Source organism: Eubalaena glacialis, chromosome 1, assembly GCF_028564815.1.
Source record: "Eubalaena glacialis isolate mEubGla1 chromosome 1, mEubGla1.1.hap2.+ XY, whole genome shotgun sequence".
Lineage (NCBI taxonomy): Eukaryota > Metazoa > Chordata > Mammalia > Artiodactyla > Balaenidae > Eubalaena > Eubalaena glacialis.
In genome coordinates this window covers 167,734,862-167,761,272 of record NC_083716.1, presented here as the reverse complement: position 1 = coordinate 167,761,272, position 26,411 = coordinate 167,734,862, and the positions used below count along the sequence as shown (strand labels likewise).

General features: G+C 37.0%; 2 protein-coding genes across 6 annotated transcripts in view; one reads left to right on the top strand and one right to left on the bottom strand.

The window, feature by feature from the left end:
- Positions 1 to 8,153: 8,153 nt before the first annotated feature.
- LOC133097997 (cytochrome c oxidase subunit 6C-like) lies at positions 8,154 to 8,557 on the bottom strand. The gene has a single exon (XM_061200601.1). The coding sequence runs from the start codon at positions 8,494 to 8,496 to the stop codon at positions 8,269 to 8,271; it is 228 nt and encodes a 75-aa protein (XP_061056584.1). The 5' UTR covers positions 8,497 to 8,557; the 3' UTR covers positions 8,154 to 8,268.
- A 5,291-nt stretch (positions 8,558 to 13,848) lies between these two features.
- The window catches only part of WDSUB1 (WD repeat, sterile alpha motif and U-box domain containing 1), a 73,370-nt gene continuing 60,807 nt past the window's right edge, over positions 13,849 to 26,411 (top strand). Inside the window, exons 1-4 of one of the 5 annotated variants that reach the window (XM_061200577.1) lie at positions 13,849 to 14,010; positions 16,348 to 16,769; positions 18,400 to 18,584; positions 22,257 to 22,349. In XM_061200577.1, the coding sequence (XP_061056560.1) occupies positions 16,372 to 16,769; positions 18,400 to 18,584; positions 22,257 to 22,349 (676 nt within the window). In that variant the 5' untranslated portion in view covers positions 13,849 to 14,010; positions 16,348 to 16,371. Of the gene's footprint in view, positions 14,105 to 14,353; positions 14,696 to 16,347; positions 16,770 to 18,399; positions 18,585 to 22,256; positions 22,350 to 26,411 lie in introns of those variants that run through there. The other 4 variants (XM_061200557.1, XM_061200547.1, XM_061200567.1 and 1 more) reach the window with 4 other exon arrangements.

Here is a 26,411-nt window from a genome sequence, read left to right as displayed (position 1 = left end):
TTCTCTTGGATCACTTGCTCCTGGTAAAGCCAACGACGGTGTTGTTGAGGACACTGTAGCAGCCCCATGGGACAGCCAACAGCTAGCACCAACGTGCAAGCCATGTGACAGCAGCATCTTAGAAGTGGATCCTTCAGCTGAAGTTAAACAGATGACAGGACCCCCGGCCAACATCTGGACTGCAACTTTACAGGAGACCCTGAGACACTCCTGAATTCTTGACCCATAGAAACTGTGGAATAATAAATGTTTATTGTTGTTTTAAGCCACTCAGTTTTGCGTAATTTGTTACATAGCAATAGATAACTAACAGACTGTGGTAAGAGTTTCTGTAGGATCTATATGTAGGGGAGAATCCCCAAGTTGTTAGGTATGTGCACTCTAACTTTCCATGCTATTGCCGTACTACCCTCCAGATGACTACACCAGTTTACACTCCTACTAGCAGTGGAAGAGGATTCTTCCCCCTACTTCTCAACCAGTATTCAGTATTTGTTTGGATTAATTTTCACTAACAATTTATTACAGATTTTGAATTTGAATACCATGTTTTGAGGGATATCGGCAATTTCTCCAATCTTATTAGCAGCTTCAACTTTGATTGCCTTTTCGTAGTTTTTGTTTTATGTAGACATCATATCTAACCCTATCTGCTTTTTAGGGAATATAAAACTGCCCCAAATTTTATATTCAGCCAACGATATTCAGGAGACGGAACATTCAGGAGATGAGCAGGCAAAAGCTCAGGTAAATGGAGGTGAGTAGAAAATATTGAGAGTTCTTAGGTATTGTTGGAGCTTATATAGACTTATGAGTTACTGTAGCAAAAGCAGTGCTTGGAAGTGTGATGGGTAACAAGTTGGCTAAAGGCAGGGTTAAAGGAAAAGATAATTTGGATCCTCTGGACCTTCACTGGAAGAGAATTTTGCACCTTAGCAAAATTAATATCTGAGATCTATTTGTTCTATCTCTACCCTGACCATACACATGAAGGTCATTTGGGTTGTTCTCACTTGGATGACTAAATAAAAGCATTGTGAGGTATACTATAAGTTGTATGTAGTTCATTCTTGAAATTAAAAAAAAAAATTTAAGTATCAAGCTGGACTTCTAAGAGTGCCCTTATTCTCCCTGAACAAACTCTTTACCATGTCCTTTAATAAAAAATAGCCCTGGGACTTCCCTGCTGGCGCAGTGGTTGAGAATCCACCTGCCTGTGCAGGGGACACGGGTTCAAGCCCTGCTCTGGGGGGATCCCACATGCCGCGGAGCAACTGGGCCCGTGCGCCACAACTACTAAGCCTGTGCTCTAGAGCCCGCAAGCCACAACTACTGAAGCTAGCGTGCCCAGAGCCCGTGCCCCGCAACAAGAGAAGCCACCACAGTGAGAGGCCCACGCGCCCCAGTGAAGAGTAGCCCCCGCTTGCCGCAACTAGAGATAGCCCACGTGCAGCAACGAAGACCCAGCGCAGCCAAAAATAAGTTTATTGAATAAATAAATAAAGTAAAAATTAAAAAATAGCCCTAATAATCATGGTAATGGATACCAAAGAATGTGGTTGAATCTTGAAGAGGGATTGAGTAGTGAATGAAAGAGACCTAAGGCTTATAGCCAGTTGGGAATAAACCTTGCGCTGAGATGAAAGGAAAGCTCAGCAAGGTCATTACATCACCAAAGGCTAACAAGACATTTACATGGCAGGTTTGTATGGAGACAGTGGAAGGCCTTGAAAGGTATGTTCTCATCTAGTGATTCCTCTAATTCTTCAGCTATGTTTACAGCTCTTCAGCATTGCTTTTCTGAATATCCTCATTATAGCAAATCTCAATTCTTTTGAATATAGAAGTGACTGTTTAAAAACAGAGGCTGGGGCTTCCCTGGTGGTGCAGTGGTTGGGAGTCTGCCTGCCAATGCAGGGGACACGGGTTCGAGCCCTGGTCTGGGAAGATCCCGCGTGCCGCGGAGCAGCTGGGCCCGTGAGCCACAATTGCTGAGCCTGCGCGTCTGGAGCCTGTGCTCCGCAACAAGAGAGGCTGCGATGATGAGAGGCCCGCGCACCGCGATGAAGAGTGGCCCCCGCTTGCCACGGCTGGAGAAAGCCCTCGCACAGAGGCGAAGACCCAACACAGCCATAAATAAATAAATAAATAAATAGAAATTTAAAAACTTAAAAAAAAAAACAATTAGGAATTTCTTAAGCAGCAGCAGACTGGGAAAGGCAACTGTCAGTGCTAAAGAAATATGTTGAAACTCATTTAAAAAAAAAAAACAAAAAACAAAGGCTGATTCTATTCAGCCATTAAAAATTATCATGAAAATCTATATTAATATTGGTAAATTAAGTGAAAAGCTGGTTATAGTATAGTATGTATAGTAATTCTGTTAAAATATATTTAATGCACTTAGCATGGGGCAAACTTTGCAGGGATGCATATACTAAAATGTTAGTGCTTTTTTTCTGCAGGGATGTATAAAACATTAACAGTGCTTTTTTTCTCTGGTTGGTAGAATTTGGGAAGACTAACATCTTTGTCATCTTCCTTATCTATAGATCGTAATATCTCTGCAAAAAAATGTGCTTTTTTTAACATTTAAAAAGTCACAAACCAAGTATGGTAAATTTAGCTGGTAAATATAACTGGTGAATATACTGAATGATGCCATTTAAAGATTAAAGGTTGAGGCATAACATTTACATAATAATTGAGCTGTGGATTACTTTCACATCTATTATTTCACTTAAGTTAAATAGCTTTTTATTGTATAGGTATTTTTCATGTGGAAGACACTTTAATTGCCTATTCAGTAGCTGGCTGTCTTGTCTTCTTCCTTCCATCCACTCTGTAGATGTTGGTTGGCCATAAACTTCATGGGAAAGTGGGCACTTTTTTAGCCCCAGGAGGATAAATCTTTTAATTAGTAAGCCAATCATGGTAATTCCATTCCTGTTGAAAGTGATTGCTTAAAAAATGAGCATGTGTTACAATCCTGGGCAGTGACATATGAGAGAAGTCTTCTGGGGAATTGTTCAGAGGAGAATTTCTGTCCCTTTTGGTCTTTGGAGATGGTTATGGGAGGCCATGATGCCTGGAGCCACTGCAACTATCATTCAGCTATGCAGAGACAAACCTGAGAGATGATAACAGTAATGCTGAAGATGGGGGAAGTGAGGGAGATGGAAAGGACTTGGGTTCTTGATGACATGAGCCATCAAATTAATCTTAAAGCCACACTACCTCTGAACATTTTGCTAGGTGAGATAATTTATTGCATAAGCAATTTTGATTTGAATATTTTGTTTCAGATGAAAGCATCTTAATATAGCCTGGGCTACTGCTTTGCAGCAATTCAGGCTACATGCTGCACAATTCCAGAGGGCCCCATTCATATAGGCCAGGATATAGCCCATTTTACAGATGACAAAACCAATACCAAAAAGGTCAAGTAATTTACGCATTGGCAGCAAACTTAGTAAGCTTCAGTTGGGAAGGTCTTTGGCCTTCAAATAAAATTCCTCAGAACATGATAAGACTGATTTTCTTGATTACTTTGAACATTATTTGAATGCATTTTCTCACCAAAATATTCCAAAACTAATTTGAGCATTGGTAGTATTATGGAATAATAACAAGATGGTAATTTTTAAGAGATGAATGCATTCTAGTTTATTTAGAAATAGTTACATTGCTTTGGAATCAAAATCTAAAAAGAATATTGAACACTAAGTTCACTTCTGTACATGAGGAAGGAACTGGAATTATCTTTAGCCTCCTGCTGTAAGCAATCAGGCAACTGAACCAAATATATAAAACAAATGTTTTTAGACATTAGACTACAGCACAAGACTAAGTCCTGAAATAAGAGTAAGAAATGAAGCTAGCCTTACAATTACCCTGGCTAAAGATTTAGTATCTGGATGTGCTACAGTCTTAATTTTATTATCTTACCCATTATTTTGATTAACTCAGCACTTTACAGCATGTGATGCAGTATCCTCCACAGGGAGAGGATTTTCATTGCAGTTCATCCTTAGGTGTTGATGTTTTTCATTATGGGACTGGTGCTGTGATGGCATAAAATATGTCTCAATCCTTAAGGTAAGTTAAGAGTCACATTATATGAAAGACAAGTGGAAAGGAACTTCATTTTATAATGTGGGGTAACCCAGCTTTGAATATAACAGATTGATGCCTTATGTAAACTTGGAATAAAAGTTACATTCCTTACTCATCTTCATATAGATTCAAGTATTACCTCTATAGTAGTTCCCAATCTTTTCACTATTATGTACAACTGTTATTGTTGTTATTTCCATGTCGCAATGCTTGAAGAGTTTTATTTACAAAGCAATGGCATTTAAAAAAATAATACCTTGTACACCATAATTACAGGCACACGTGCCATTCACTTGAGACTATTTGGGTCATTAAAAATAGCATAAAACCCCTAGTTATAACATTCAGAGTCTGCCTAGAAGTTGGAAAACCTCAGGCTTACTTATCATTGATGATTCCTGTATCAATAAATACACACTATATTCTTCTTCTGACCTCAAACTCTATCTGAGGACATGACACAGATATCACAACCTCAACAATCTAAAAATGATCTCATTGTCTTCCTACTTTTCACACTTGCTCTTTCCCCTGTATTCCATACCATGGTTAACAGAATCAACATACATCTAGCCACCCATGGTAGGAAACCTCAGAATTCCTTTGGACTTCTCATTTTACCCATCTCTCCATGACATCCTGAAGAATCTTCCTCTAAAATTCCTATGGTGTACATTTATCTCCAATTTTCCATTCCCTCTGCCACTATACTAGTTTAGGCCTCATCATTTTCTAAGTACCAGTATCTCATTTTTTCTAGCCATCCTCCCTTTTTAAAAAAATTGTGGTTAAATATACATGACATAAAATTTGCCATCTTAATCATTTTTAAGTGTACAGTTCAGTGGTGTTCAGTAGATCCATATTTTTGCACATCTATCACCACTATCCATTCCAGAACTGAGACTCTATATCCATTACACAGTAACTCCTCCTTCCCCCAGCCCCTGGCAACCACCATTCTACTTTTTGTCTTTTTGTATCTGACTTATTTCACTTAACATGTCTTCAAGATTCATCCATGTTGTACCATGTCTCAGAATTTCCTTTCTTTTTAAGGCTGAATAATAATATCATATATGTATAGACCACATTTTGTTTATGTATTCATCTGTTGATGGTCATTTGGGTTGCTTCCACTCTATAGCTATTGTGAATAATGCTGCTATGAACATGGGTGTACAAATATCTCTTCATGACCCTGCTTTCAATTCTTTTGGGTTTATACCCAGAAATGGAATTGCTGGATCAGATGGTAATTCTATTTTTTATTTTTTAAGGAACCACCGTAATGATTTCCACAGCAGCTGCACCATTTTACATTCCCTCCAACAGTACACAAGTTTCCAATTTCTCCACGTCTTTGTCAACACTTGTTTTGTTGTTTATTTTTGTTTTTTGATAGTAGCCATCCTAACAGGTGTGATGTGGTATCTCACTGTGGTTTTGATTTGCATTCCCCTGATGGTTAGTGATAGGTATCTTTTCACTTGCTTGTTGCCCTTTTGCACATCTTCTTTGGAGAAGTGTCTATTCAAGTCCTTTGCCCATTTTAAAATCAAGTTGTTTGTTTTTTGTTGTTGTTGAGTTACAGGAGTTTTTTTTTATATATTCTAAATATTAACAACCCTTATCCGATATATGATTTACAAACAGTTTCTTCCGTTCCATGGGGTGCCTTTTCACTCTGTTGATTGATTATATCCTTTGATGCACAGAAATTTTTAATTTTGATGTAGTCCAATTTGTCTGTTTTTTTCTTTTGTCTATGTTTTTGGTGTCCTATGCAAGAAATCATTGCGAATCCAAGTCATAAATCATTCCCCCTATGTTTTCTTCTAATAGTTTTCGCTCTTACAGTTAGGTTTTTGATCCATTTTGACTTAATTTTTGTACATGGTATAAAGTAAATGTCCAACTTCATTATTTTGCATGTGGATATCCAGCTTTTGCCATACCATTTGTTGAAAAAACTCCTTTCTCCATTTAATCGTCTCAACACCCTTGTTGAAAATCATTTGACCATATACGCGAGGATTTATTTCTGGGCTCTCTCGTCTTTCCCAATGGTTTTTTCCATTGTTGTAACAAGTTTTGAAATCAGTCTAGTCATCTTCCTTTTGTCCACCACTCTGCCATCTTGAACCCAGATCTGATTCTGTCAGTCTCTTGCTAAAAAGGTATTTGTGTAGCATTAAAGGCTCTTCAGACTTAGCCTCAGCCTATTCTTAGTCTTTTGTCCTATCATAACCCCATCCTCTCTTCCCTACATTGGCTACTCATCCCACAAAATAACTCCAGAACACAACGTATACCTACCCACCACCTGCTAAATTCTATTATTTGCACCTTCCTCTATTCTCCTTCCCACCCTCCACCCCCAGGTGGCAGTTACTTTTTACTCCTATAGAATTTTGTTACTATCAGAGCCATTATCACATCATATCATAACAAATTATATATGCATGCCTGCTCCCACCAGTAAAAGTTGAGCTTCTTGATGGCCCTTCAAAGAATAATTTCTTTGTGCTTGCATTGCCCAGAGATCTCACACCTATCTATTACAGTTGCACAGAGAAAGTGATATTAATATGTATACAACACTAGGCTAAATACTGCATGTGCAGCATTTTGTTTAATCTTCAGAACAGTCCTATGAGATATGACATATGAGGAACCCAAGGCTTATAAATGTTTGGTTACATAGCTGGTTAGTTGTCAGGGCTAGGATTCAAACTCACAGTCAACTGGCCCCAAGCCATGCTGTTATCACTAAGCTATGAAGGCACTAAGGAGAGATGGGTGGTTAGTAAAGTACAATAGCATCTGGTGACTTACCTACTCTCTTTTAGGCCTGGACATGATGTTATCACAACCTCCAAAGTTGATCAGACTTAGGTGGTTGCCGATGTGCACCAGTCACACTAAATAAAGCATAAACCAGAATATCAACTAAATTATAATAGGAAAGATTCCATTCAACTAGCTAAAGTACCGTGTCCAGGTTTCCAGTGTCATGATATCTAAGAAAGAGACTAAATTATCTGAAATATACTAGGTGAGCATATAGACTCAACACAATGAGAATGAGATACACTTGGGAGTGTTTTATCCAGGCATGGTAAGGGCAGGCGGATCAGCCCTTCTCCACAACACAGCAAACCACAATGGAGTCTCTCTATCTGACAACTTCTGGGGTTCTTTGCTGGACAATACATACAAAACAGCATATTTTACCCCTCAAACTCCCCCTTTTTCTCTGTTCCATGATGCTTATCCCCATTTTTTTTTTTTCAGCTTTTCACTGATACTTGGGTTTATTACAGTTTACATCATTGGAACTCAGGAATATTTTTGTTAACATAATAAAAGAACTGGTGATTAAATTAGCTGTGGCTAAAATACACTTAATTCTTAAAGCTCTCTGTAGTATCACTTTGATCACACAAAACCACAATTATTAAAGGGGAGAAAGGTCCTAAGACCTCCCTGAAAAAATGTTATTACCACACTCTAAATTAGCAGACATTACTCAATCGCAATTCCAATTAAATAACACAACTTTTTCTAGACTAGATTTATATTCCATATTGTACAGTTAGGTCTTCAATAAAGTAATACTGAGTAAAGAACCTTAAATTTTAATTACCTACTATTACATCTGTCCAGTGGTTGGATCTGGTAGGGCAATCCAGTGACAATGAAGTCCAAAGACGTTTTATTGGAAAGGCAAGTCTCTGTTCCTTTTAAGAGCCCACAGTATAGTAGTCATGTAGGCTCATGCAGACCCCTTAAACCCATGGCCCAGGCAGTTACCTCAGTGAAATGGACAAAATGTGAGAGGAATCAAAAATGTCCTGAAACAATGAAAATTTTAAAAAATTATGAATCTTACGACGATAACTTGATTTCAATAAGTTAAGTTCTAATTTAATTCTAATGATATGAACAATTCTAATGCAAGTACCCTGAACTGTATGTATCAGCAAGAGTAACTGCACAAAAATTTAGTGTCCACAGTATTTGTTAATGGTTTATTTATCATGAGAAACTATTCCTTAGCCCAGATATTAGTAGTTCATAGTTCAGGAACACAGGTAAGTGACAAACTTCCATGGAACTCAACCCAAAGAAATTCTTTATATTCCAAAATCACTTTGCACTCTGAAAGATACCAGCCTTCCTCATCTCCTCAAAATCTTTTATGGAATCATAATTTCTGTAGAAATCTGCATATGCCTTCTTTCTTGGTTCAGCCACAGCAAACTTATAGAAAGCTGCAACTCCCAAGGAGACAACGAATGCTCCAACAATATGAAATTGCAGATGCTTGGCCAGAAGGCCACGCATCTGAGGTTTTGTCAAAGAACTGGAAGCCATGGTAGTTTTTCTCCTTGACAGCTCAACAACGACGTCCTTGGAGAAATGGACTGCGTTCCAGCAGTGCCTATCCCCATTTTTTGTTCCTGAGAAACTGAAATATCTCAGCTTTCTTGATTATCACATTTTCCAGTTCTGCCTATTTAAAATTATTTCTAGCCATCTGATTGGAATTCTGCACATTTCATGAGTCATGTGTTTATCGGCATGCTCTTATTTTACGACAAGAGATAATTGTCCATTATGTATGGATTTAATTGGCTTTCTTACTCCTCCACTCAAATTTCCTGTGAGCAGCTAGAATTCATATTCTCCCATAACTAAGGGTATTGCTATTATGGGCTGTGTATCTCCCACTCTCACCTGACACAGCTTCTCAAGAGATTGTGTTACACATTTTTTAAACACCCAGTATCTAGTATAATTCTGACATATTAATGGCACCCAATAAAACTTTGTCAATAAAGCCTTCCCATCAAGGAAGATACTCAAAAGAATGAGCTATACTCTCTGAAAGCAATGCCAAAATCCAGGTTCTAAATATCTTTTAGGTAGCAGCTATGCTGGAATAAATGTTTGAATTTCCAAAATGATTGCTTTGAAAAGGATAGCTCTTATTACACGTATATGTTGGATTATATTTCATGATATATGAGGTCATATTACTTATAATCATATCTTGAAGCCTAGTAATGTTCTGATAGCATACAGCTGCTTCCTGGGACGTGTTAAAGAGGCTCATGTCTATAATAAAAGACCTAAGACGTCCCAGGTGAACTAAATAGGTCAAAAAGAATGGATTATCTGGTACAAAGTAAAACTTCTTTGTAATTCTCCAGATTGCTTTCCTCTGGTCTCTAACTTTGATCTCATTCCCTTTCAAGGGGGACTCTAGCTTTGATCTCATTTCCTTTCTAAGAGGACAGTACCTATCATCTGGTATAGTCATTAATACCATAAAATCAAAGACTTATCTTCCTGGGCACATGATGGAATTGTATTTCCTATACTCCTTGTGGTTGAGTGAGGCCATTAGACAAGCTAGTTCTGGCCAAAGAGATCTGGATATAATTATCATGTGCATCTTGTTGGCCAAGTACTTAATTTCTCTCTTCTCCCTCTGGCACAGCTACTATTAATGCTCAAAATGACTCATGTTCTGTTAGCCCAGGTCTCTGATTAACTATGTTGAACATAATTCCCTACCAATTCACAATGGACACATAGCATACACAAGAAATAAACCTTATTTTAAGTCACTAAGATATTAGGGTTCATTGTAATTGCCTCATATCCTAGGCTATCCTGATGCAGACTGGCTATTAAACCATTGGATTAGAAGGAAAAAAATAGGCCCAGTAGGGCTTGATATCGTACCTCTCTATATCCCATCACTTATGAAGGGGTCCTGGAAAAGAACTAAAATGCACAATTGAAGAAAGTGTGATAAAAGATTAAGAGGGTCTTGGCAAAGTAAGTAGATTGAACTGTAGTAATGTGTCATGGTCAGGAAAGACTGCTAATATATTTTACCTTAGGTTCAAAGGGGAGACACTGCTTTTGAGAAACCTCATGATGAAAAACACAAAACCAATAAGAAAGCGGAGGGGCTGGAGTGCATTTTGACCCAGTAAAACTTTGGGCTGATATGGATTTGTGGGGACAATGCTTTATGCTATTATTGAGACCCAAATTGTGATCGACCTAAAAAAGATTGGTAGATTTTATTAATACAAAGAATCACAGGGCTTCAGCCAAAGCAGTGGTTAGAGGGATATTTATAGTTGTAAATCCTATATGGAAAAAAAAATCATAAATCAGTAACCTAACCTTCCAACAGAAAAAGAAGACCAAACAAAGCATTAAGCAAGCAGGAGGAAGGAAATAATGATTAGAGCAGAAATTAATAAAAGAGAGAATAGAAAAAATTAATTAAACCCAAAATTGGTTCTTTGAAAAGATCAACAAAATTGACAAAGCTTTAGCTGAACCAACTGAGAAAAAAGAGGGAAGACTAACTACTAAAGTCAGGAATGAAAGAGGGGACATTGCAGAAACAAAAACGGACTTTAAGTGAATACTACGGACCAAGTAGATAACTTGGGTGATAATGGACAAATTCCTAGAAGATACAAAGTACTGCAACTGACTCAATAAGAAAGAGAATATCTAAATAGACCTATGACAAAGAGATTGAATTAATAATAATTCTGTAAGTTGGGCTATTATCAAGTGAATTTGATTATACAATGTCTATTATATTCTTATGTTATAAAAAACCAGGAATCTGAAAGTAAAAATGTGGGTTTCTTTTTCAAAACTGTATTTTAAATCTTGAATTCTCTTGTGGAGCATTAGTAATAAGCTACTGGAAAATAAAGAATTTGAGAAGATGACACAGAAGAAATAGGAAAAGAAAAATTTTAATTATAGGAAATTGGAATTTAAAAATCCATAAACAAGAAGAATGTTTCTTGTACCAAAGAGGAAGAAAAGGCATAGATGGAACTGCAAAATTTCTTTAGCATGTACAGATACCAAGTGTCATCACATTTCTTTCTTGTCTGCTTATTTTTAGCTACATGTATGTTTTCTATCATCAGGCAGCTCTCACTGTGCCCAGTGTGAGCCTTCCTCATCCTCATTTGGCAGCCCCTGGGTCTTTCTTCTATCTGTATGAAACACCAACTTAAAGAACTCTAGCGAACTCTTATTACTTTGTTGGCATCCAGGACTATGGGTGGATTAATGGAAACATGGCCAGTTAGAGGGTGTAAAGTCTATTTAATGGCAAAGGATAAAGGGAACTCAGAGACTATTCCATAATGCAGAAGATAACACAGCCTGTACCCAGTTACAGCTTCCTCTCTACTGGGAGGTAGTGCTGTGGATAATACCAGGTGTGGAAAGTGAATGATTGCATCAGTATGAGAGAATCCCTGGGCCATTCTCATGGATATTTTTAGAAACTTTTTTTGAAGTTTAATATACACTAAACACAAATGCATGTATTATATATATTGAGCTTGATACATTTTTTGCAAACTGAACACTTCCAGGGAGTTTTTTACATCTTGTACTCTACCTTGCCTGATTGTTCTGGAAACTCTGGCCTTATTTGCCTGCAAAGCAGAACCCAAATGCATTCCTGAATATTTACTGTGGAACTGGGTATTTCCCAAGCTCATCCCTCAGTTGGCCCACACTTCAAGCCTGTTTAGAACCCATTCCTACACCCACCTTTTCTAATTACTTCAGTGCCTATCATCTCTCTCTCCTTTGAGTTCTTGGTTACTCTCAACTAAACATTTGAATAATCATTGACTCACTAACTGATTCACACCTATTCTGTTCCCACTGGATTGTATTTGGAGAGCATGTATTGCTTATTATTTAACTGAAAAGTTAGTTTTCCTTTAAATATACCACTTTAAATTGTTTTCTATATTCCCCAAGAAGCATTATTACAAGGAACAAAACTAGAAATTAATGATAAAACAGGATTAATTATTGACCACAGTTACATAATTAGAGCAAAAAATGTATAAAATAGTCAAATCTTTAATGTTCCAAGTCAAAGTTCCAACTATTTGACACTCTGTCCTGTGTAATAAGATAACCAGTTCACTCATGTGATCAAAGATCTCTATAAATTCTTAAAATGTTTCTCTAATATATTGCCAAGATATTTTAATTAACATCTCCCAAATTGCAAATTCACAGACTAGAGACCAGCTACAATAAAGCTTCCCTCTTTGAAACTGCCTGTCCTGCAAAACTGACCATACAGGGCTTGAGATCTCCATGCTAAATTACTGGCCTGTGTAGTCAGGGGTTTCTTTTACATATTTTACTTGAAGAATATTATAACCAATCTTACCCATCAAATTAGTGAAAAATTTTTAAAAATTACTCAAGTCTGTCAAGAATGTGGAGAGACAGGCGCCACCATATGTTGCTGAGAGGTGAAACCATACAGCCTCTCTGAAAAGCAATATGGCAATATTTATTAAGACTATTTACACTCCTATGCCCAGTAATTTCATTTCTTTCTAACAATTTCCTTAGCAAATTTCATTAAAGTAAATATTTATGTACAATGTCATTGAATCCAGTATTATCTATAATAAGCACAAAAATATTGAAACAACTGGGAAAATGTTAAATAAATTATGGTATATTTCTGGGGCTGTGGACCATTAGGCAGAAACAGTAATTACACTACTGAGAAATTTTAGACGTGGAAAATGCTCAGGATACAAGTTTAAGTTGAAAAAGGTAGTTTGCAGGTCTTTTTGTAAAATTATTGATATTATTATTCATGAAAGACTGAAAGTAAATGTTATATCTGAGTGGCTTATTTTTGAGTGGTGTGATTATTAGTTATTTTTCTTATTTATAGTTTCTATATTTCCTAGAGAGAGCTCTATTATTTATACAATCAAAAAGTTACTTTTAGAAAAATACTGTTTTGGTAGTACTTTGGCCTGTAATCAGGTTTCAAAGTGTCAGTCATAATGCACTCGTTAATCAATTTAAAAATCACAGGAGCATCTCAAAATCATGAATTTTGATCTCTTTTCCCTTTGTCTTTTTCATTACAAATCTTCTCCAGCGATCTCAATTTCATGTTTAAATTTGAGTATTTTAGGTTATTACTCTTCAAATATGTGACTTTGGTTTCCTCAGGTTGGTAATTTTTTAATGTTTCCTCGCTGAAGAAAACTCTTTGTACCTTTGATTTTAATCTGAACATGGTTCAATACTGTGACGTGCACTTAGTTCCTAAGTGTTAGCATGCCTAGGAACTTTTTTCTGGTCAATTTTTTAATCTCAAAAGGGACTGGCAAAACCACTTCGTAATCAATTACACGTGGAAACCACGGTGTAAGCTCCATGTGAGCTTAGGAGGCGCTCGGAAACGCTAGAAGAAATGCACATCGGGTTCAGGTGATAGCAGGATATCCTGGATATCCTTTCCAGCAGCCTGTCCTGGAAAGACAGATTTGGGTAACCTGAGCACAAAGGCGATGGCAGAAGTCATGAACCACTGAGGTCAGAGCTGGCCGAAACAGAAAAGACCAATCAGGGAGGTCACGGAATAGGCAGAGCAGGATAAAGAAATAGAGCAGAGGAAGGAGGCTCAAAAACTTTGAGCTGTAGTAACTGGAGAGTTAAAGGGGGCATTATATAATGCCCCCTTTAAAATCACATTTCAGGCACTCGCTAGACCTTGAGAGCTCAGCTTCCGCAACCAGAAAAAAATTTCAACTAAAGGTTCTTCCCCAGTCCGGACTCCTTTTAATCCTAGAGCCAGGTTTTAGAAACCTCGTCATCAGAAGGCGGAAGGGCGCGCATGCGCCGCGGCGCAGGCCGCCTCCCGGGGGAGCGGGGCCTTCCTTTTGCCTTAGGACGTCCGCCGGCGTCGGCCCCGCCCGCCTCACCTGCGCGTCACGTGCCCTGCGCCACTAGCCGGCACCTGAACGCTGATTCCGGGCGTCGTGGGTCTTCGAGGTGAAAGGGGTGGTGCCCATGGGCCAGTTTAACAGCGACGGAGGCAGGTGGGGGACCTTGACTGGGGTCAGCCCGCCGAGCTTCCCCGCTCAAGGTGTCTAAACTCTCCGTTTCTGGGCGTCAGGTTATAAGCGCGCGACAGGGTCCTGCTGAGACCTTGACCAGAGCGATGCACGGTTTTGCGGCCTCGGTCTCGGAGCCGGGCGGCTCCTCCCGGCGGGGCGTGGAAGCTCCAGCTGGCTTCCACCCCTCCCCCCCCAACCCGAGCGCCGGTCCCCGCTCCCCGGAAGGCCCCGCTCCCCGGAAGGCCCTGCTCCCCGCCGGCCGCGCTCCTGCCGCGGGTCGCTCGGGCCGCTGAGGCCTGGTTGGCTCTCAGAGTTGGGCAAATCCTTGGTCCCCGCGTGGGCGCGGTGGGAGTGGGTCTCGAGCTTTATGTTGGAGGATTCTTGGCACATTTCGGGTTTGCCTTGCATTAGATGGGTATGCGTGTGTTCACACTGGCGAGTTGATCCGGGATATGACCGGAAATTGAGTGTTCGGATGGAGGGCTGAGGTTTAAGTGGACGCCCACACCAGGTAGCGGTAGACTTGAGAGCGCGTTTCAAAACAAAGAGTTCAGCTGATTGCGTCTCTGTCCTTGCGACTCGAGGGCCTCGAACTGCAAAGAGAGCTGAGCGCCACAAGGGTGAGGAGGTTTGTTTGGAAAATTACCCGTGTGCACTTGCACAGTTGGGATTTGGGAGTTCCCTAGAAAGCACCGCCTGATGGCGTTTGTTTCCAGTGCAACACCTCAGGCGGTAATCTACCAGGGTTTTTGGTGGTTGGTTGGTTGGTTGGTTTTTTAGATTTCATTGGAGTTTGTTTGAGAAAAGAGGCTGAACTTTTGGGATAAGATAAATGCTGGAAAAGGCTCGCTCCATCTATTTGGAAAGATTTCTGTGAATAATATTAGAACAAGGTATTATGAATTTTACAATTCGAAGTTACGCCTTTCCCTTCAGGGCTGATTATTGCCTCGTTCTACACCATTTTTCCACTGTCAGATTTTTTTTTCTTTTTTCTTTTTTAGTATTAGTAGCTTTATTTTTAGTTATCCAATCATTTTGTATTATATTCACATATAATGTCTAAAGCCTAGAACTGGATTTGGGGAAAAATGTTAATTCAGCAAATATTTATTTGACCATATTAGGTGCCGATACTGTTTTACGTTTTACATGCTGTGGATACAGAAATGAGCGGAACAGACCCGATCTTTGTTGGTTTGGTGCTTACCTTCTAGTGTGGGGAGACAAATAAATAATAAATATGTCAGAGGGTGGTAATTGCTACACTCAGGATTAAAATAGGGTGATGTGCTTGCCTGTAGAGGGGCTACTTTAGACTGGGAAACCCTCTCTGAGGAAGGACACTGAAATTGAAATCAAAATGCGAAATTAGATCTCAAAAGCAGGGGAAGAGAATTTAAGCATAAGAAAACCACTTTGTGAATATCTTAGGTGTAATCCTTTTGACCAGGGAGGCTGGAAAGAGGGAGGGTGAGGCAAAGTGGAAGGAGTTGAGGTCTGAGAAGTAGGCAAGCAAGAGACAGACCATGTAGGGTTTTGTAAGTCTTGGTGAGGAGTTTGGATTTTATTCTAAATTTGTAAATTTGTTCTTAGGTGCAGACCAGCTAAGTCCATTTTATGCCACTCTTTCTTTTTGGTTTCCTTGATTTATTACATTGATTCTTCACCTCAAATCTTTTATATCTTTTTATTCTTTGTCAGACAAGATGACAAACCATGACATGATAGCTTTCAACACTGCCACTTAAATTGTGAATGAAACCTTTTGTTCCTTTTTTATGAGTGAACTATATAATTCTGCATCTTAAAGGCAGAGCAATAGCCTTGGCTCCATCCTGTGGAAGGAGCAGCAGAGTTTGTTAAAGTAGTGAAAAATCTTTTTAAGCTGAGATTAGCAGATGTGGAATGAGGCAGTGTTGAGTAGCAGTTAGTTAAGGGAAAGTCTTCAAAGGTGAAATAGATACCCAAGGTTCTGGATGTTCAGTGTCAAATCAGTTTGAAGTTATTTGACTAGGTTCTTTTTCAGGAGTTGTGGAATTTTATTGGTATGGCACTGGTGATTGTGATAGTCATCAGAGGTTATAGTCTTAAAATGTTTTATTTCTCTCCAAATTATTCTAACCCCCAGTATAATATATTGTCTTTTAAAAATGTGAATGTAGGAGCTTTCATCGAGGAAGTTAATTGATTTTGGCTCTTTTATATTGATTTGAGTTGCGTTTATTTGATTCCTAGGATGAAGTAACCTTTATCTGTCTAAAAATTGCAGGATATTTTACTTCAAATAAAGAACATGGTGAAACTAATTCACACATTAGTGGATCATGATGATGATGTCAACTGCTGTGCCTTCTCCTCTTCCCTCTTGGCCACTTGCTCCTTGGACAAAACAATTCGCCTGTACTCCCTGGGTGACTTCAGTGAATTGCCACACTCTCCATTGAAGTTTCACACCTATGCTGTCCACTGCTGCTGCTTCTCCCCTTCAGGACATATGTTGGCTTCATGTTCAACAGATGGTACCACTGTCTTATGGGATACTCAAAACGGACAGACTTTGGCAGTGATGGAACAGCCCAGTGGTAGCCCCGTGAGGGTTTGCCGGTTTTCCCCAGACTCCACTTGTTTGGTATCAGGGGCAGCTGATGGAACTGTTGTTTTGTGGAATGCACAGTCATACAAGTTATATAGGTAGGAATATTTAAACCGCTTTCCGTTTTTAATCCTGTTAACAGGTCCACAAAAAAAAGAAAAAAAAGAAAAAAGGCAGAATATTTTGATGACTTTAAGAAGCAGATAATTTTTAGACATCACAAGGAAAAATATTTTGACCTATCTTCTGAAGGTCATAAAAACATAATATGATTCTTGAAGTAGATTTGCTTGGCTCTGAGTGTTTTAAATTTCCAATCTCTCTTTTGTAAAATAAGGTTAATCTTGTTAGACTTTCATGGATTTTTTGGGTAAGAGTTAGGCCAAAATAAAACCCCACAATAGTCTTTTGAATAAAATTTAGTAATTTTAGGCTTTATTTTTGTCACTCGTGGCTCAGGTGTTCTCAATAATAAAGTAATGGTAGGTAAGTCTCACCTGCACAGCTCTTTCCTGACTAGGATTCTTGCTGACCAAGCCCAGAAGAAGGAACCTTGTGATCAGCATGGTGTTGTGTTATCGTTTCTTTTAAAAAAAAATCACTTAAAAAACTCCTTTTCGATAAAAATACATCAATTAATTTACACTGGTAATGTTGTGTTGCAACTCACCAACATTAAAACCATGCACTTGTATGTATTTATAGTGTGGTGAAATATATATAACATCAAACATTTTAACCATTTTAACGTGACATTAAGTACGTTAAAAACTATAAACTTTCAAATGTTACCAACTAAAATAGCTTGATGTACCTTCCTTTCTCCCTACCCCCCAGCATCACTCAGAGCACAAATGGTAGCTGGTAAACAACTGTTACTCATTTAGATTTGAGTCTTTGGATTGAAGAAAGTGATGTGTTTTAAGTGGTGTTAATAAACAGTTTAAAGAGAAAGCACAGGAAGAATGAAATGCCTTTAAGTTATTTTGTGTGAATGAAATACAGCTGTCAGCTAACGAATCTTTTTCACTTATTGGGTGATAAATTCTGCCTCCCTAGCATTATTTCTCTAATGTATGTAATTAATAATATAAAAATGGTACACTGCAGTAGATTTAAGCACTGGCTAGGACACTGCACTAATTGTTGGGTTTTTACCAGTTTATTTTTCCTAATTGAGAAAATAATTAATATTGTTAGGCCAGTGCTTCCTAATCTTCCCTAGATAATTTTAACTTGTTCACAGCATTTTCTTTACATAAAGCATTTGTATTTGAAGATGGGATGAAAGTTTCTGGGTGATTTTGCTGTTTATTGTTTCTAGGTGATTTTAATACAAAAGTTGAAAGTACTTTTGACCCCAGTAACATGTTTTTCAATAAAAAAGTTATATCTTTAAAAAAAAATGTGACTGTAGTTGATATTGTTGGTCGTTATTGCTTTTTTTGTTAAGCTTTGTAGATTTTAACATGTTCATACTGACTTGCCATATGGAAAAGTATGAAGATATGTCGACTTTTGTTTGGTTAAGATAATGTTTAAATCCTCTTACTTTTAGCAAGCATATAAATGATATTTTATTTCTATAGGCATCTACTGTCTTTTATCTCTAGTTCTGTGATAGCCATTTATCCTCTTTTTAGTATATCAAGCTGCTGTTAGAGATTGTAATGTAAAGTAAAAGATGCTCTGAAATGAAAATTCCCTTTTCTTTTGCTTTTATTTCAGATGTGCTAGTGTTAAGGATGGCTCCTTGGTGGCCTGTGCATTTTCTCCTAATGGAAACCTCTTTGTCACTGGCTCCTCGTGTGGAGATTTAACACTGTGGGATGATAAAATGAGGTGTCTGCATAGTGAAAAAGCACATGATCTTGGAATTACCTGCTGCGATTTTTCTTCACAGCCAGTTTCTGGTTAGTTATTTTACTCTTGTAAGCAACAGTAATTCCCATTTGCAATTTGTATGTGACTTTTCGTTCTTTTACTTATTTTCACTTCATCATTAGTAAAACAACAAGCCCTTTTAATTCATTCCTTTCAAGGAATCATCCTTCTCCTTTATCTTTTTTGATCAAAATGAAATCACAAATACTTTTTGGGGAAAATCAGGATCTTTGGGAAAATGTGTAGGGGCTGACTCAACTTGGTGCAGTAGATCTGGATTCCTTGAGTACGGTAATGTAGAGGCCTTAACCCTGTTGGTTTTACTGTGATTTTTGAAATATTGTATATTGATATTCAAATAGAAATGTGAAATGTAAGAATTGAAAACAAGTTTCATTTTCCATTTACTAATTTAATCTTTCAAAACATAAATTTATAAAGCATTTGACAATACAGTTAGTTTTCAGAAAAAGAAGAAACAAAAACTCCTGAATATAGACTCTTGGCTTTAAATAAATACAGTGAATTGGGAAGTTGTCTTTTTTTATTTTCACCTTCTATGTTAGGATGAAGTTCTGCTTTTGGCTGCTCCAGTCTTATTGCCAGACCAGTGCTGTCCCATAGCAATATAATGTGAGCTACATATGTAAATTTAAAAATTTCTAGTAGTAGGTAAAATTAATTTTAACATATTTTATTTTACCCTATATATCTAAAATATTATTTCAATAATTGATAGTCAGTAAAAGTATTAGTAAGATATTTTACTGTATTTTGGTATGAAGTCTTCGAAATCTAGCGTGCATATTATGTCACATCTCAATTTGTAGTAGTCACGCTTCAACTGTTCAGTAGCCATGTGTGGCTAGTTACTACCTTATTGGACAGCTCAGGTCCAGTAGCAGGATGGCTTTGGCACTCCCCTATTTCAAAACCATCAATGGCATATTAAAATATGATTAAGGTAAGATAAAATATCAAATCCCAAACACAAAGCCTGTAAGTACCTTCATATTCTGTTTCCCTGCCTCATCCCAAATCACACTTGGCTTCATGCATTCTCTTGCCACACTGGCCTCCTTTCATTCCTTGAATGTCTCTAAGATTTTTCCAAGGGTTTTACATGTGGACCCTTCACCTGGTTCACTATTAGTCATCCTTTAGATTTCAGGTAAAAAAAAAAAAAAAAAAATCATTTCAGGTGAGTTTCCCCTGCTCTTACCTCCTGCACGCAGTCTAAAGTATTTTGATACAGTCTTTTAGTTGCATGCTTTATTTTTCTTTTACAGGACTTAGTGAAGTATCACAGGTTTTAATTATATAGTTATTTATATGGATTGTGTTTAATGGTGTTTTTCCTGTTAGATTGTAAGCTCCATAGGGCAGGGCCTGGGTCTGTTTTATTTACAGTGCTTGGAATATAATAGGCCTTGAAATGCAGACTGATGAATAAGATTCCTTTTATTGATTTGCTGAAATTTCTTGTTTTTGTTTTCTTAACCTTTTAGTATCATATAGCAGATTAACAGATTTTCTTTTCATGAACCCATTCTTACATTAAACTCCCTACCTAATTTACTTATGATAATTTATTCTTTTAATATATTGTTTTTTGGTGTTTTATTCTAAGAAGACCAGCTTGTAACAGACAAGAACCATTTCTTCCATTCTGTGAGACTTTCTCCAAAATCTTACAGGCACTCAGTGAATCTTTAATGAGTTATATAAACATAGGGAGATTTAGGTTTCCTTTTTGATTCTAAGTTACCTGAAAAAAAGATTTTCAATTAAAATACCATATTTATAGTAATATTAGAGTAAAACTAAGGACATCCTTGTTCTATCTTTAGAGGGATTGCAGCTCATGGGTCCTGGAAAATTTCACTAAACTAGGCAGAAAATTTGGTGAGATTCTAAAATAAGTTTAATACTCACATCCCTACCCTGCCTGTAGAGTATATTTCAAAGTATATTTCTCAATATACTTCTAATATGTCCCTTCTGTAGTTTCTTTAGTTCAATTTCTGTTAAAATAGATATTAACCTTATGTGTAAATTCCCTGAAACAGATCAATATATGCTTTAAAGCGTATAAACCAATAAATGATTATTATAGGAATTTGTGGTAACTATGTATTTTCTTAAAAGACAAAGTATGTAATTTTTAACTTGTTACTGTTTAATTTGGTATTTGTTAATATCTGTAAATACTTATGACATATTGAATCTTCTGTCTTTGTGACATTTTGCTCAAATAAGGAAAAATAATACTGTTTGTGCTGGAGGATAAATGTTCAATTCTCTCCAGTTTTTAAGTGAAAAGACAGTTTGGATTAGATTATTATTACAATTTAAATATTTTTCCTGAAGAAAAGTCTATTTTTAAATATTATATTTGGATCTCAAGGATAGGCATATTTTAAGCTTTATAATTTTACGTTGTCCTAGATGAATTCTTACTACTGAAAGAAACTTCTGAATTAACTTAAGGATCTTATTTAGTCTAGAAACAATAGGAAAAAAAGTTTTCTTAACTGAGTCTAGTACTTAAATATTTTACTCTCAGCCATTTTTGGGTAAACTGTTTTGCCTTAAAAAGAGTTAATGATTATTAGGAGTTGCTTATATCCATCAAGATCTCTGAGAAAGGATGCTGTTTGGCTGAACCTGTGCTACAAAAACAAAAATGCTGTTGAAATGTGGAAGTCCCATGCAGTTAGAAAAACTTCAGTGAAAAAGAAATTTTAATTTGTTTTATGTTAATAAAGTATATGTGCTTTCAACAAAACAGAGTGGGTCCATAGGAAACATTTATTTTACATACCCAGGTGTATAAATTAAATACCATATACTAAATATTTGCGAAACAGGAGTGCAATCTTAAGATGGGTGTTAGGTTTCTTAATTGTGTCTTACTGCATATGAGTGCTGAAATTTCCTTTGACCTGTGATATTAGGTGGAATTCATATAAAATTGAGTTGGTGATACCAATATTTACGTTACCCACAATATTTAGGAACTTATCTAATGGGTAGATAATGATACACTGAAATTATCTAAGTAAGCATAACAACTAGTGGGTTTTTTGTAACACCAAATTTAACTGATTACTTTCCCTGATTTGTGTAATATTTTCCACCAAATCTATTGGACTGAATTGATGTTGTTTTGGATTTATGTAATTCTAGTCCTTGTCTTGATTAAATCAAATGGGAAAACAGTCTCATTCCATGTGAGTTAAGACTAAGCTTCTAACAAGTGAACGTATCCTAAAAAAGTTAAGTTGGGAGCAATTAAGCATTTAACACTCATCTCATAACTGACTTTTCTTCCTAATTTTTTCCATCAATGCTAACCTCATAGACTCTAAAATTGGGTTGGAGGGTGCCCTAGGCTTCATGGCTCAATATTGGCCCTTGCAACATTGAATTATATCCTTAGTGGAAGGAAAATAAAAAGGTATTTTGTTGTTGCAACTTCAGGGGCTAAAGCCGTAATCCTTTGAAGTACCTTGCTTAAAAGAAATTCTTTAACCGACATTTCGTTATATGGTATAAATTAATTAATATAATTAATATTGCTTGTGAATGTGGTTTAAATGAATAGAATTAACAGATCTGAGTTAAGAAATTGAAAGTTTTTTGGTTTAAATGTTTTATCAATTCTTGTGTATTTATTTTTAACAAATTTATATTTTTAGGAGGAGAACAAGGTCTTCAATTCTTTCGACTGGCATCATGTGGTCAGGATTGCCAGATCAAAATTTGGGTTATTTCCTTTACCCATACCTTAGGTATGTATTCAACTAGTAGTTCTCTAAAATGATTTTTTGTGACTCAGGTAAAATTTATATTTTAATTAATCTTTTTAACTAAAGAACTCTGGATATCTAAAAGTGATTATAAAAATATATTTTAAGAACTTTTAGTCAAAGTAATACATATACATGATTTGGAAATTGTCTGCACACTACCGATTATGACCTCACCACTACCACTACACACATTCCTGCTCACACATTCCTCCTTTTTCTGTTTTCAATTCTTTTGATGGTTTTCAAAGTTTCTCTAAATACTGTTTACACCACCACTTTTATTTTTTATTTATTTATTTTTTAACATCTTTATTGAGGTATAATTGCTTTACGTTGTTGTGTTAGTTGCTGCTGTATAACAAAGTGAATCAGCTATATGTATACATATATCCCCGTATCCCCTCCCTCTTGCATCTCCCTCCCACCTTCCCTATCCCACCCCTCTAGGTGGTCACAAAGCACCGAACTGATCTCCCTGTGCTATGTGGCTGCTTCCCACTAGCAATCTGTTTTACATTTGGTAGTATATATATGTCAGTGCCACTCTCTCGCATCATCTCAGCTTACCCTCCCCCCTCCCCGTGTCCTCAAGTCCATTCTCTATGTCTCTGTCTTTATTCCTGTCCTGCCCCTAGGTTCTTCAGAACCATTTATTTATTTATTTATTTATTTATTTTAGATTCCATATATATGTGTTAGCATACGGTATTTGTTTTTCTCTTTCTGACTTACTTCACTCTGTAGGACAGACTCTAGGTCCATCCACCTCACTACAAATAACTCAATTTCGTTTCTTTATGGGTAATATTGCATTGTATATATGTGCCACATCTTCTTTATCCATTCATCTGTCGATGGACACTTAGGTTGCTTCCATGTCCTGGCTATTGTAAATAGAGCTGCAATGAACATTGTGGTACATGACTCTTTTTGAATTATGGTTTTCTCAGGGTATATGCCCAGTAGTGGGATTGCTGGGTCGTATGGTAGTTCTATTTTTAGTTTTTTAAGGAACCTCCCTACTGTTCTCGATAGTGGCTGTATCGATTTACATTCCCACCAACGGTGCAAGAGGGTTCCCTTTTCTCCACACCCTCTTTAGCATTTATTGTTTGTAGAATTTTTGTTGATGGCCATTCTGACCGGTGTGAGGTGATACCTCGTTGTAGTTTTGATTTGCATTTCTCTAATGATTAGTGATGTTGAGCATCCTTTCATGTGTTTGTTGGCAATCTGTATATCTTCTTGGGGGAAATGTACCACCACATTTTAAATTTGTTCATTGTAGTTATTGTTTTTTGAGCATGTGTGGGTCTTTCCCCCATGCATTGTACTATTCTTTCAGGTGACTCGTCAGTCAGGAAACTTACGTCTTTCATTTTTGGTATACAGGATTCATTCTAATTCTTTCTTCTCTACTTCTTCTCTTTTTATAACTCCCATTAGTTGAGTGTTGGACCTCCTGACTTGATTCCCTATGTCTATTTTTCCCCCACATTTATCTCTTTATCATTTTTTCTATCTTAGGAGAAAATTCCTTAGCTCTATCTTTTAACCTTTTTTGAATTTTTTTAATCCCATCAATATTTTCAATTTCCAAATGCTTATCTTTTTTGTTTCTTTTTCCTAGTGTCGTCTATTTAATGCAAGATCCTCTCTAAACTCTCAGGATACCAATTAGAAGCTTCTTGTTTTGGTTTTAAGTTCCCTTCTGTTTCCTGATGAACTTTGTTTGCTCTTGGGCCCTTTTTTGTTTACCCTGATCTTTCTCTTTCATATGATTACCTTCTTCAAATGCCTGATGATCCTTAGTATTCCATTTACTTTCAAGAATTAAACAATAAGAAGTTTAAAAGCTCTGTGCACATGGTGGTTGTTTGTATTTGCTGGCTTCCCTTTAGGATAAGAAGGTGGACTATTGGCTCTTATTGGGGAAGGGTTGGAGAATTAGAGAATGTGGGTGTCTGTGTTGCCCTGGAGCTGCCATCGAGCTCCCCAGGCAGTCATTGTTTTCCTTCTTCCTGGGGAGAAGCATCTAGCTTTCATGCAGCATACTATGGGTGGGGTCAGGGAGGGATGGGAGGTAGATACTGTTTTATAAACAGACTTATAGTTAATTTTTCTGTTTTCAGGTCTGTATCTGTATCTCTTTCTTTTTCCTTGGCTGTTAATAGTTGTCTTTTGGGGTTTTCTGTTAATAGTCCTAAGTCTTTTGGGGTTTTCTAGGGAAGATTAGCTTACTTCTTTGCTGTAGCCCCCTCATTTTACACCCCAAGCTGTTACTTCTCTATACTATCTCGTCAATTAATTTGCATCTGCCTTTCCAAAATTGGTTTCAGTTTCTCATTTCCTGATGCCCCCCCTTCCCCTTCTCTTCATTGATGTGAATTTACATCTTTATTAGTTCCTTCATTATCATTTTAATGGGAACTCTGAAATTATATGGTCAGTTGGCCATCTTGCTTCAGATGCCTAAAAATATTCTTATTTTATTATTTGTTACCTAATAAGCTTTAGCTAAATCATGAACTATATTTCATTGTTTATAAAATTATTGCCAGAGATAAAGCTGAACACTAGTTAAAGCGGTAAGGAAGGATTTTAATATACTATTGCAATAGATTTTAATCAGTAATATACTATTGCAAGAGTCCAGCATGAACTGAGCTCAACTTCAGTTTATACAGATGTGACTGTGTATTTTAAAGGGAGAATGAGGGAGTAAAGCAGGGGTAAATGGGGGCTCTGTAGCGTCCAGGAAGTGAAAAAATTACAGAAAGCAAGAAGCGAGGAATTGGTCCATGTGAAACCCATGTGGGTTTGTAACTGGCACTTACGGAAGTTAGGCTCCTCCCCTCTCACAGAGCCGGGGAGACAAGGAGCTCTGTCTCCAGGTGTTGGCTGGAACAAATGTAAATTCTTTTGGCAGCCCTGAGTTTTCCCAGGCAGGCACTTTATAAGGGGGGTAGGGTCATCCTAGGGATGCAACCTTGAACTCTTAAAAACTGTGTTAAAGTCTTTGTAGGCCAAGGTCAAGGCCTAGTCCAGGAGGCAGCTCAGAAGAGCCTGGGTAGAGTTCGGTCAAGGAGAGAATCTTTGTCATTATGCGAGTGTATAGAGAAGGGTCTGCTATTAGAAAGTAATAAATACATTTCTTTTTGTGGAAATTTAGTTACTTTATTGCCTATTAGGTTACATTCAGTAATTTTTTAATGTATTCGGTGACATGCTGGTAAGGATAAGAGTTCTATTACTTCTCTGGTCTATCCTACCTCTTCCTTCTGTTCTTATCAAGGTGAAATTCTTATAAGAAACCATAAATATTGTCATGTACGTGGATGTTCTAAATACAACATATCTTTAATAATTGGAAAGCAAAGCTTTTCATACGTTGTCTGGAAAATGTGTTTTTACACTGGCAGTTTAAAAAACATATATAACACTATATAAACGTGTGCAGTTAAAGCCTTTTAATAAAGTGTTTAGCATTATTTACACCTAATTTTAATGCTTATTTGTAGAGAGGAATAGATAGACAAATGGATCTTATACTGGAGAATGTAACAAATTCTTAGGATCCTGTTGCAGGTTTATTAAATCTTCATTTGGTTTGCAACTTGTTAACATTTTTGCTTTGTTTGATTGATTGTGCCTACTTATTGATCTGTATATGCCTAAGTATTGATCAGTGCCTTGAATGCCTATATCTGCTCTCCCATATAAAAACACATTTTTTTCTATTTTGAATAGAAATAAAATACTTAATAATAAAGTGAAATAATTATATATTTTCTATTTGTTGAAACTTTTACCTGCTCTAATGACCTTTTTGTTTAGTTAAATGCTTTCTATCTTAAGAGCCATTAACACTTCAAAAAAGTTCTTATTAGGTACGAGAAAATTATAGATTTCACTTATTTCCTTGTCTTGCCAGGCCAACTTCTTAGTGATTGTTTTTATATGTTGTCACTAAAATACATTGAATTCCCTCAGTTTACCTTTAAAAGAGTTATGATATTCCTTTTCAGTAATTATAGAAAG